General features: G+C 45.3%; 1 protein-coding gene across 1 annotated transcript in view; it reads right to left on the bottom strand.

Annotated features, from left to right (window-relative positions):
• The window catches only part of LOC119444910 (cubilin), a 337,977-nt gene that overhangs the window by 315,740 nt on the left and 9,124 nt on the right, over window positions 1-13,113 (bottom strand). The window contains exon 2 of the mRNA XM_049662748.1: window positions 2,327-2,587. Within this exon, the coding sequence (XP_049518705.1) occupies window positions 2,327-2,587 (261 nt within the window). The remainder of the gene's footprint in view (window positions 1-2,326; window positions 2,588-13,113) is intronic.

Here is a 13,113-nt window from a genome sequence, read left to right as displayed (position 1 = left end):
ATGCCTGCCGTATGCACTCCAACCCAATTTTATTCTTCTGTAAATTTCCTTCTCATGATCAGGGTCCCCTGTAAGTAACTGACCTAGATAAACGTACTTCTTTACATACTCTAGAGGCTGACTGGTGATCCTGAATTATTGTTCCCTTGCCAGGCTATTGAACGTTATGTTTGTCTTCTGCATATTAATCTTTAACCCCACTCTTACACTTTCTCGGTTAAGGTCCTCAATCATTTGCTGCAATTCGTCCCCATTGTTTCTGAATAGGACAATGTCATCTGCAAACTGAAGGTTGCCGAGATATTCGCCGTTGATCCTCACTCCTAAGCCTTCCCAGTCTAAGAGCTTGAATAATTCTTCTAGGCGTGCAGTGAATAGCATTGGAGAGATCGTGTCTCCTTGCCTGACCCCTTTCTTGATAATAACTTTCTATTTTTCTTGTGGAGAACCTAGGTAGCTGTGGAATCTTTGTAGATATTTGCCAAAATATTCACGTATGCCTCCTGTACTCCTTGATTTCGTAATGCGTCTATGACTGCTCGCATCTCTACTGAATCAAATGCCCTTTCATAATCTATGAAAGCCAAATAGAGAGGTTGATTGTACTCCGCAAATTTCTAGATTACCTGATTGATGACATTCATATGATCCATCGTAGAATATCTCTTCTTGAAGCTAGCCTGTTCTCTTAGTTGACTGAAATCAAGTGTTGGCCTGATTCTATTGGAAATTATATTGGTGAATGCTATATTTTATAGAAGTGAATATAGTGAATGCGAATATTTTATAGAATACTGAAAGCAAGCTAATGGGTCTATAATTCTTCAATTCTTTAACGTCACCCTTATAATGAATTAGTATAATGTTGGCCTATAATGTTTGATTATTAAAATGAAGTAAAGTCTTGAAACTTCAGCTGTTGTTTTGTGTAATGTACTGCGTAATATATATATATTGCCGCGCGACCGGCCGCTCGCGGACACTTTGCGTGTATTCACGGGCTTCTTTCACGCTCGGAAGAACACTCTTATATAGCATGTATTGAGCAACAGCAAGCTGAATCCGGGGTTTTTCATGCTGCTCTCCAATTTTCTCATGGACACTTTTCATCTAATTATAATAATTGAGAAGTTGAATTATTAATTAAGAATAATTATGTAATTAGGAGAAATACACAGAGTAATCTGAATATTGGCAAGCAACAGCAAACCACAGTACCTTGGTTCGGCTCAGCTACGTGGCATTAGCATATGTTTAAATCTTGGTGCATGATAGTTGGGACACCCTGTATATATATATATATATATATATATATATATATATATGAAAATCAGAACCACAACTTCGCGGTTATCTTAGGTTTATTATTTATTATTATTAGTTTCGATCGGTGGACCGACCTTTTTCAAGGGATACAGGAAATTCTCGCAACAGTCTTTTTATATCTTCAGCTAGAGAAAGAAGGCGCCGAAAAAAGTGAGAAAGGAGATAGAGAGAGCAAGCAAAAAAAATAAATAAAAATCCCAGGGAGAGAGCCAATGGCAGGGAGATTACTTGTTGGTCACTCTCTCTCTCTCTCTCTCTCTCTCTCTCTCTCTCTTGGCATGTTCAACTTAACATGACAGGCGTGTCCGTCAATTGTGCATGTCAAACACGCTTAACAGCGACCTTGTTAATGAAATGTCCACTGCAGCGGTTGACGGCCATGCGCCGTGCATCGTCGTCAATCATGTAAAAGCGCGTGTAATGGGGACCGTGACAAAGGCGTGTCCGCTGAAAATGTTGATTCACGTGTAAAAGCACGCATAATGGGGACCGTATCAAGCACTTGACCGCTGCCAATAATGACAAGCACGCGTCGTGAAGAACCCCGTTACCAACAAGTAATCTCCCTGCCATTGGCTCTCTCCCTTGGATTTTTATTTATTGATTTTTTTGTCTGCTCTCTCTATCTCCTTTCTCACTTTTTTTGGCGCCTTCTTTCTCTACCTGAAGATATAAAAAGACTGTTGCGAGAGTTTCCTGTATCCCTTGAAAAAGGATCGGTCCACCGACCGAAACTGTTGGGTAATTAATAAACCTAAGATAACCGCGAAGTTATGCTTTTGATTTTCCTAAATACGCTTGGCCCATTGAAAAATCCAGTTACTATATATATATATATATATATATATATATATATATATATATATATATACAACAGCGGAAGGAGCCATTTATGGGCCTGAATTGGCGATGACGGAAGAAAAATTAAGTGGTGGAGAGCGTTTTTCAAATTTTTTTTTCGCCTCTCATACTGATCGCACTGCTGCGTATAGTCATGTACCTGTGTGGCCACGGTAGCGCCGCCGTCCGCAGAATTTCTTGTCGGCGACGGCCAGGTAGTCGTTGCGACATCCGGGCGACTCTTCCAGGTCGAAGTCGTGGAAGTGCACCTGGAGCGAGCAGGCCCCGCCCACCCGCTTGACGCGGTAAGTGCACTCAAGCAGTGGAGGGTAGTCGAGCGGGTAGCCGTAGCTGGTGAAGTTGCCCTCTCCGTCGAACAAGCAGTAGTCGCACACGCCCTGATGCACCAGCCGGCTGTCTGCTGCGAAGGAAGGGTGAAGACGAGAGAAAGATTAAATCGTGTGTGGCTTTAAAAAAAATCACGCCATGCTGGAGAGCGAAGTAAACTCGAATGTCCGGCAACATTGATGCCTTCAGCTAGCATATGTGGGTTTATTCACCAGTTTCCATCACCCAAAAAGATCACGCGCTCGTGACCCCTGCGGCAGAAAGGATGTTCCACATCACCGCCTAGGTTTGTGAGCGGTGGCGCTGGCTAACACTCCCAGGGTTAGTTCTAGTTGTAAAACATAAATACCCCGGCAAGTGGATGGGAAAACGGCTCCGTGGTAGCTCAATGGTGAGAGCATCGCACGCATAATGCGAAGACGTGGGATCGTTCCCCACCTGCGGACAGTTGCTTTTTCATCCATTTTGATTTTCCATTAATTTATCATTTCTTTATTACAATTAGTAAGTGCAAGTAATTTCAACTATGTTGTCCTTCGTGTCATTGTTTGTTGGCTTCTTATGATATCATTAATAATTATCGGGCCCCTCGGTTCCCTTTCTTCTCGTTCATATATACAGGGTGTTCCAGCGAACACTTTCAAAATTTATTTAAGGTTGCAAGTGGCAGACAGCCCAATTCTAGTTAATGAGCTGGTCCACTCGAAGAGGCGGACATTACTTGCACAAAAAATGAAATGCATAATCGATTAATCAACAAAAATTCACTAATTAAGTTTTAACCTATTTAACTGATGGCCCATATTGCAATTTACAAATTGTAGCCGTGGAGTTCGCAAGGCGGATCCACTTGGAATTATTTCTCAGGATGGCACCAGTTTCGAGATATTAATTCCCGAATTTTGCGGAGAAATGCATCGGCGTTCCAGTTAATTTTGGGCTTCAATGCATAAAGCGACGTTTCGTTAAGAAACACTTGTGTGGTGTGTGTGTGTGTGGTGTGCGTGTGTGAGTGTGTGTGTGTGTGTGTGTGTGTGTGTGTGTGTGTGTGTGTGTGTGTGTGTGTGTGTGTGTGTGTGTGTGTGTGTGTGTGAGTGTGTGTGTGTGTGTGTGAGTGTGTGAGTGTGTGTGTGAGTGTGTGTGTGTGTGTGTGTGTGTGTGTGTGTGTGTGTGTGTGTGTGTGTGTGTGTGTGTGTGTGTGTGTGTGTGTGTGTGTGTGTGTGTGTGTGTGTGTGTGTGTGTGTGTGTGTGTGGTCAAGGCAAATGATAAAATGACACCTGTCGTATTCCATGTACTCTACGAGCTAACCAAGAGGACGGAGTTGGCCGGATTGGGGCTGTGTGTAGTGCTGCAGTGAAACATCAGTAAGCAAAAGAAGCGAAGAAGCAGGCCGGCAACTGCTACCGATAGAGGCCCAACGCTGCCTACTGGACAAGAACGATGGGATAGACACGTAGAATCGGATAATAGGATGAAGAAAAGGAAAGAGGAGAGAAAGAACAAGATGACAGATACAAGAGGCTTAAGTAAAACGAGACAGAATAGAGCACGGCAGTATAAGAAAAAGAAACATCGCAGGTTGCTCTAAGCGAGGAACAAAACATGTAGGATTTAAAAAAACATACTTCGAGGTCTGGTTAATCGCTGCGCTATTAAGCCGCTTAAATTCAGAGGTCTATGGCAGGTGACGATGCTATAGTACCGTGAACTATATACGCATACAGAGCGCTCATTACGTGGCACGTGCTGTGGCGATACGTCCACATAGACCGTTCTCGAACAAACACATTTTGCACATTCACATTCAGGCCTCACATGTTCTAAAGACGAGCGTCTAAGCCCTTTTGTACGACTGCCAAGATGGAAGGATTGCCCTTCGGACAGCCTTAGGGCACTGATAGACGACATGCCTTTCCCAGATGAGGACATCTTGGCACCATGGCCTCATGCGTCTGCGATGTGCAAAGCCACAAAAGCACTGCTCTTAAGATGAGCCAGCCTATATGACCGCTTGTGATGAGCTGAACGATGAACGCTTCATTGTGTGCGTACCCATGCAAAGTGCGAACTTCTCTACTGCTTCTCATCTGGCAGCCCTCTTTTCCCAGTGCATGGTAGATAGCCGGGCTCAGCCTGGTCAACGTCCCTGCCTTTCCTTTCGCTCTCTCTCCCACACAGTGATCTTATGACGCCTTGAGCATAGTCAAGCACGTGACCCTTTCTGTTCTAGTCCTCGGCGCTGCTTTTGCTGGATTTAATTTTTTTTTACATTAGCAGGGCTCGTCAGATCATGTCCTGCTTTCAATGCCAACGATCTTGTAATTTTGTTATAGGTGCCTTGGAAACGACACTGTATCGTCTTGGTTTTGATTTGTGCTCTGTTTCGGTGACTCGATTCTTGGGCACAGTGACGGGGGTGTTCCGCATTTGAGGACTTGTTAGGTTCAATGCCGTTTCTCGATTAAATAGAAACCTCCTTGTTTCTTTTTTCTATATTTCTACATTTTAATTATTATTTCTCCATTCGAATTTTTACGCCTAACCTGTCATTTCAAACTTTTGTTTAATTTATTTTTTGTTTTGACAGGAGTGTGCTCTAATTTGTTATATTGTGTTACATGATCCTTGGCCAATTCCTCAGAGTTGGTGTGTGCCACCTTCATAATAGGGTCCACGCTACTCTCCTCTAAGACACATAAATGTAACGTAGCACACGGATTGCTTTTTCAGAAGAGCAGTGAACACGACGCCTTAAGAAAAGTTCGTCAAAATTCCAAACGATGAGAACTTGGTGCTTAAATGTAAACACGACTGTGGCTGGACGACAAAAATAACCGCAGCATTCAATCACTGTTACCGGTCTGGCCTCGTTGCAACTGTCGAAACGTGTCCTCGCGGGACAGTCGTTACAGCGCTACGCGCCACTTGTCGGTGTACATTTTTTCGTAGAAAGGAGTGAGGAATGAAGTATTTACATTTTTTTGGCAGTAAGCACCTAATTTTTCTTTCTGAAATTAAGAGAATACTAGCGGTAGTCAATTATGACCCTGGGTATTCAGGTTCAATTTTATTGTTCTCGCAGTCTTCTGGTTAAAACATAAATGGCGTGCCGTGCACGCTATGTATGATTCACGCCTGAGTCACAGCGAATCGGACATTCAAAAATAGTTTCCTTTTTATTTTTGTTGCTGCCCCATACATAAACCTCTCCACCCACTAGTCGGCTTTGTTCTGCATTTTCCTGCATTTCTCGGCCACGCAGAAAATCCGGAAAGGTATTTCTTTTCCTTTCGCAATCGGGTCTCTTTTATGTTTCTCAGTTTCCTACAAAATAAAGGCGTTAAGAAACGGCGCACTGAACATAGCTTCGTGCACATTTTTTCTCAGGCAACGCTAAAAGCAAGACACACACCATATACAACTTGCGTTACGTGGGTTACACGTAAACTCCACTGCTTCGGTTGCATGCACCACCCGTAATTAAAGTCCGCGAAGCTCGTGAATGTGCTAACTCAAGTGGAACGCGTACGTGTACTCGGGGCCTCTGTGTGTTTGTTGCCTACACAACTATCGGCCAAGAAATACCTCACCGATATCTTTTGGGTGCTGAATTTCTCAGCTGCTTTAGTCACACAGTGTTTAGGTAAGGCCCGGGAATTCTTCACACGAAGCAGCGGCGCCGTCAGTAAGTGCGAGCTAAAGATAGGAGTCGTTTACATAACAATAGTCAATCGTGAATATTCTGAGAGACGATAAACTGGGTATTGATAAAGGAAATAACTTCTAGATGTTTATTGGCTGATTGACGAGGTCGCTTAACGTCCGAAAGCAATAACGCATAGGCCGAGAGACGCTATGGAGGGGGGCTCCGGGTTAATTTTGACCACCTGGCGTTCTTCAACATGCACCCAAAGCCCGCTACCCCAGCGTTCTCGCTCTCCGCTTTCATCTGATTGCAGTTGGCGTGGTCAAAAATGGAACCCGCGGCCACGTGATCGTAAGCACGGGTTCTCTGAGCGGCTACAACATTTCTGCGGCTGTAGCAGCATAGCCATTCAGCGACGACGGCGGTTTTCCAGATGCTGAGCCGCGCATATGTCTCATTCAGAGGTACTGTGTTTTTTTTTTCTTCTTTTTTTTCAGTGCCTGAATTAGCCTTTGCAACTGTGTGCAAAGCTCGAACTGCGCATAGGTGCGTGTGGAAATTTTCAAGATTTCGAGTGATAATTGCGCATATAAAAACGCCCCTTTCCGCCACGACTCCTTCAAAAACTTTTATTTACCAGTGACTGTACGCAGTTTAGGCAATCAAACTAAACCTCCTTAATGGCACACGAGTCTATATAACAAAGGTGGGTGCAGGTAAAGGGGGTCCAAATGGAGAGTTGTGAAACAGAACGTCTCCGGTTACTCCAATTGACTTGTACGGAAAACATCAATTTGCTTTAAAAGTTTACAAATAACAAATAAATGAAAATGATACTTTAGCTCCCTCAAACATTAACACACACAAGCAAGAAATAAAAGTATCAACAACGAACACGAGTCACTGCATAAAATTGTCCGTAATATTTTGAGCACATGTCCGTACTTATAAAAACGTTTTTCACTGCCCTGAAAGCTGGTCTTCCAGGGCCGGCTACTAATTGGCTATGGTCCAACTATCGTATCATGTGACAATGGTTGACTGCCCAGAGCCGAAAGTTTGCAGCGCAGCTATTGTCATTGAATGGCTTTCGAGAACTGTGTGGCGAATTGTCCTTTTCGAAACACAATCACAAACAAAAAATAACTATTAAAAAAAAGCCGGCAGATCCCTCGCCCTGTGAGAATTGATGTTATGCGAAGCAGTGAGCGGGGAGCCTACCAAGTTCACGAAACAACCATGAGAGCACCAAGACGTAGGCGGCTGTTTCACGACCTACATGACACGCATGTGATGACATTTATGTCATGACCTATCATTTATGTTCTTCGTCATACACTCTTGCAATACTATGCCAATTTTGGTACATACCAAGTTAATGAAACGACCATGAGAGCACCAAGACGTAGGCGGCTAGAGATAGATAGATAGATAGATAGATAGATAGATAGATAGATAGATAGATAGATAGATAGATAGATAGATAGATAGATAGATAGATAGATAGATAGATAGATAGATAGATAGATAGATAGATAGATAGATAGATAGATAGATAGATAGATAGATAGATAGATAGATAGATAGATAGATAGATAGATAGATAGATAGATAGATAGATAGATAGATAGATAGATAGATAGATAGATAGATAGATAGATAGATAGATAGATAGATAGATAGATAGATACTCTCAAAGTGGCAAATGTTCGCCAAGAAATGCTTCGTATTTATTAATAAGATAGCGCAAGTGTGAATATATACTTTTCTACAGGAAAATAAGTTAGAAGGAATAAAGCCTACCGTGCAAACGAAGTGGCTGTCAGAGGTGAAGTTCTGCAGTAAGCAGGACGTGAGCGTGCTGGTCTAAACCGACTACAGTGTATGTGATGTTTTCAAGGCGCGCCTAAATATAGCGCATCATTGTGTCGTTGCTGCTTTCGAGTTTTGAATTTAGAGGTATATATGAAAGTTCCATCGTGCCACGTGGCGACGATTTGTGACCGGGCAAATTGAAATACATGCAACAAATTTCTCGGTAGCGGTCAGTCCGGAAAAAACATTACAGTTAAACATGTCCGACTGTCATCCGTGCTGCTGCCGCCAAGCACAGATTTGGTGACCATTACGTCCGAATAAAGATATAGTCGAAAGATATGTACAAAAAGGGTGTAAGTGTAGTCACAGTTTGCTCTCGTGCCGTTCCTTTATCGTCCTCACTTGGGCCGGATGAGAGTCTTATAATCGTGTGATGGCTGTTATGAGAAAGGACTCTGCAGCTTTGTCGGTACCTCACCTTCAACACCATAAAAAGCGCGCTGTGCCCAGTCAATGTCTATTTCACGTCACTTAACCAAATATATCTGGTTTCCGTGACACTGCCGTTCAATTCACTGCACAGTATATAGCACGCTGCATGTAACAGAAATGCTTGATGTCCGTACAGCTGACGCATCCATCGAACAGCACAAACGGTTTCGGCTTCCCTACTGTACTCGCTCGTCACTTGTGCGAACCCGATGGTGCCAGCGTATCGTAACTACACAGCGGGCTGCAATTGTCAGTTAGACCCCATTGTATCGCGATCTAAACTCAGAAGCTTGCCGATGCCACGGTGCCCTCTCGCTCGCAGCTCCAGCTCCGCATACCAGCATGTATATATATACATATAGAACAGCGCCCAGGAAGAACCAGCCGGACGCGGAACAGACCTCATTTAACCAGCGGCCGATCGCCGACCGCACAAATTTGTCATCGGAACAAAGCATAGGCGACCCATATGGAACACGGTCACAGTCGCGCAGTGCTGCCCATTCGAGCGGGTCAAAAAAAAAAAAAAAAAAAAGAAGAAGGCGCGGGTTCCGTCGCATATGCGCCCCGCAGGCTCATCTCCGGGGAAGAGTCGCGTGTCCGCGCAGTCATGGCGGAAGTGAGTAGCGTCGTCTCCAGCGACGTCCTCAGCGACTGGCTCGCGCTGCGAGGCGACCTCAAAGAAGACGCCGAGCTCGGCTCATTCGGGGGGCTGCCCTTTGTTTTACTTTCTTTGAGCAGGCAGCGCGCCGGAAGTCCTTTTTGATGCAACCATCGGCCGCCGGATTCAGGGGCACAAAAGGCGGACGATTCGCCCCCCGCGGCGCGGATTGCCGGAAGCGTCGACGGCCCTCGCCCGGAAGTCCTCCTCACCCCCCCCCCACCCCCCGAGCTTCGGGCGAGGTAAAGGAGGAGGCCGCAATTAGACGGCACCCGCGACAATGAGCGGGCCAGCTATACGCCGCACGTGCTTAATTCAGCCCGAAACTTGTGGCCCGTTTGTTTCGGCGATGGACAGCAGCCAGGTTCGAAAGTGTTTTGTGTCTTATATTTGCTTTTGTTGTTTTTTCATTCTTTCCTTTTTGCTCTATAGGACGAAGAGTGCGCAGCTATAGCGGTAGCTGAAGAACTCGCGGGCAGGCACGGACGCAAAAGTGCGCGACCCAAGTCTCAGCTGCCCGACGATACGTAGTAAGGAAGCTCGGGCGCCTTTTAAAGGTATGCGTCTGCGGTAAGGACTCTGAGAACTACGCAGTCGCTTTCGTCGCGTCTGGTTTGCGGCGAAACACTTAGCTCGGAGTTGCGACACGCATGCGAGCGAGGCGGATGTATTTTCCATAGCTACGTGCTGATACTTTCTCTTTGCGCAAGAACGTAATCGCACGATGCTTGCAACCCGAGTGAGTACAAACAAAAGCGATATATGCAGACAAAGGAAAAATTAGAGACAAGAAAACTGCATACGTGGCTATTGTGCAAAGGTGAACGCAGAAGGCAATTTCGTCGGCGTAAGATAGCTCCGCCGTTAGAGCCCCCTGTTTTATAGACGCTGCGGGATCTTAACACGGATATTTCGACATTTGTTAGTGCGCAACGCGCCGCGCTTACCGCTGGAACGCCGAAGAATAATAGGTGTTGCGTAAAGGTAATTTATTTAAGCGTACCTCGCGTAAGTGCCACTTTCTTTCGTTTATTTCGATCTCTTTCTCTTGACGCTCAGTGCCCGAATTCACAAAAACTTCTTACGCTAGAATTTTTCGCAAAAAAAAAAACATTTTAGCCAATCCGGATGCCAGACATATATCATTAGCAAAGGCGGCCAGCCAATGGCAAAGCGAACTTACGAAAGAAAAGCTTTGTGAATGTGGCCACATGTTCTTAAGGCCTGTTCTTGCTCCTGCTATAGACCTTTTCATCGGGCGAGGAGGAAAGGGCACGCGACGAGCCTTTCCTCCTCTCTGGCTTGTCCGAGCCGGCGCGGCGCGGCTTAAATGTGTTGCCGGTCGCGCACTGTGGAACGATTTGGAGGTGTTTTAGCTAGTTCTGAGTGCAATTTACGGGATGTCAGTTCTTACGAGGTCGTCGGACAACCACTGTGTAGCCTTTAGGCACAGCAGTAGCTGCTACGTATCTGGAAATTTCTCTTGGATGTGCAAAAATGCGACGCGCATCATCAGCCGCGGTGTGTGTATGTGTTATGATCACTATGTTGGATGTATTGGTTTTCACTCGACGAAGAGTTGTTGTGAAACATTTCCATCAGCCACCGGCATCGTTCTCACGCATTTTAAATCTAGTAGACTTCAAATCACTATGTCTACGTTAGCCTCCTGCAAGAGGCCGAAGGCTTTGCTCAACACAGCGAGCACTGTGGTTGGCAAGCCAACATGATACACACAATTGCTTCGTGCTTAGATTGACATTGCCTTTTTTCCCTTTAAGGCACAATATACAATGGGGATCGCATAAAGAGAATCCAACAGCTTAAGTACACAATTTCCGTAACGTGGGTGAATGCGTCGTAAATGACTGAACTTCGGAGTCTGAAAAAAAAAATAGAGAGTTCATATGTCCTCATTTTGCGGCAAAATAAAACAGAACACGGCATAACGACGCAATAAGACTCCGCATGGTCGTGCCGCATGCTTGTACCACTTGGACCATACGCTATATAGAACAAACAGATCTATAACACAACGTTTAGTACTGCCCCGGGCGCTCGCACAGTCTGCAGCTGGTGATTCGACCACTCGAAAAGTGTGATTCACACTGTACGGTATGCGGTTATTATTAACCAAACTATTTTATTTGTAGGCGGAAGCCTTGCCCAGCAAACAAGGCAGTCACCCAGTGTATCTACAGATAACATCTTGAACGCTTATCAAAGTAAACAGCACGACTTATTCTCCAGCAGAACGGTACCCACGCTGTTAGGATCGTGAAATGTTTCGTAACTACTCGTTGCAGCTAAACCAGAGCTTAGAATTACAGTGCTGAGAAAGCTGCAGTAAGGTAACATTCGTGAAACGAATTTTCCGAAATACCTAGCTGATATCCGAGGCTGATTGTAAGCTCAAACAAACGCGTGCACCTCGCGCTGGGTGCTCCGTCCGCCCTATAACACCAGCAGTTACTCCAGCCGCTTAATTACTTCACACTTAAATTCCTTCACTACGCCTCACAGGACCGTTCCCCACGTAGAAGACACCATTTGATGCTAAATAGACCGTGCGAGTGCGAAAAAATCCACCAGTAACTGCCGCCGAGCGTATACCACAGCATACAACAGGGGCGTCCGCCCAAGCAAGCATGCCAACTGCTCATAGATGGTGCCACTGCCTACGCAATGGCGGCGCCAATGAAAAAACGGTCTATAGCAAGGACAAATCATTCGAGTGCTACAATCGTGTTTGCTGAAAGCATGAAAGCTCAAATAAACCTTCTCTCCACAATGAAGGGCTCCAACACCGACCCGTATCTACCCAGTGCACACTCCAGAAGTGCGCCCTCACCAAATTTCCAAATTGAGAACTGTCAAGCACGCATCGTATTGATCACGCAGTGACGATCGTGTCTGCCACAGAATGATACACGAATGTACGCAACGCAAACAGTTGAGAATTCTAACGAAAGCCCGCTCGCCTTTCTCATGACGGACGCTTCCCTCTTCAGGCCAGCAGAAACGACGTCACACGCGTGCCTCATACAGCGCACAAATAGCCAAAAGCGTAGCCGCGAAGAACTCTGGGGGTTTCCCGCAAACGCACATAACAGCCTCCAGAGACGCGCCAAGCAGCAATGCGATTCGGCGACTTCTGAGTCGCGCAAAAGGGCCGAAACCAACGTCAACACACAGAGACACTAGCACAAACGAAGCGCCACTTCCAACCGATATCGTGTGTCGGTCTACTCTATGTGTCGTGGTCATTTTCGCGCCTTTTTTATACACGATGCAAAACCAATATGCCCAAGTTTCCGCCGTAATGTGGGTTTGGGGTCGGCGCAACTGGCGGCGGCAAACTACAGGAAAGCTACGAACGAGGCCTTTGTCGTTTACGGTGTAGACTTATTTAGCTAGATATTAAACGTTGAAGAGTACGCGATGAAGAATAGCGCACTCTGGTCTTTGCAAGACTCGCGTGTTCGTTTGGTATACAAAGGTAGCTAATGAGTGGAGAAAACTGTAGGTCTGGTTACAATTTTCTTTATATCTCTCGTTGACAAAATGCGTCAGCTACATCGCCAGTGTGTCGCGTCGCGTTTTTCGCTCCCTTTTACATGCATTTGGGCGCTTCAAGATGAGTTCTGGCTATTTTTTTTATTTTATTTTTTCGAAAGAGTATGTTTTCATTCCTTGGTATGTTATTCAATGTCCCGGCCTATAGCTCGCCCAATGGTTGCTACAGTGTGCGACTTGACATTCAGCCAGTTCGGGAACTCGAATATAGCATCGCCATCTATCATTCACTTTCGACCAGCATACAGCTTAACGGACAAACAATTGCAGAGCTGAAATTGCTGCAGCTGTTCACGCAACATCTTCAGATTCAGAAATGTAGGAAACGCGCTATCCTCACATGTGCATGGGTCAGACAGACCTTCATCGTCACTAGACGTGGAACAAAACGTGCGATTTCATAGC

This window comes from Dermacentor silvarum, chromosome 1 (assembly GCF_013339745.2).
Source record: "Dermacentor silvarum isolate Dsil-2018 chromosome 1, BIME_Dsil_1.4, whole genome shotgun sequence".
In the NCBI taxonomy this organism is placed as follows: domain Eukaryota; kingdom Metazoa; phylum Arthropoda; class Arachnida; order Ixodida; family Ixodidae; genus Dermacentor; species Dermacentor silvarum.
Note: the sequence above shows the minus strand (reverse complement) of the source record. Positions and strands in the feature narration are given on the sequence as shown.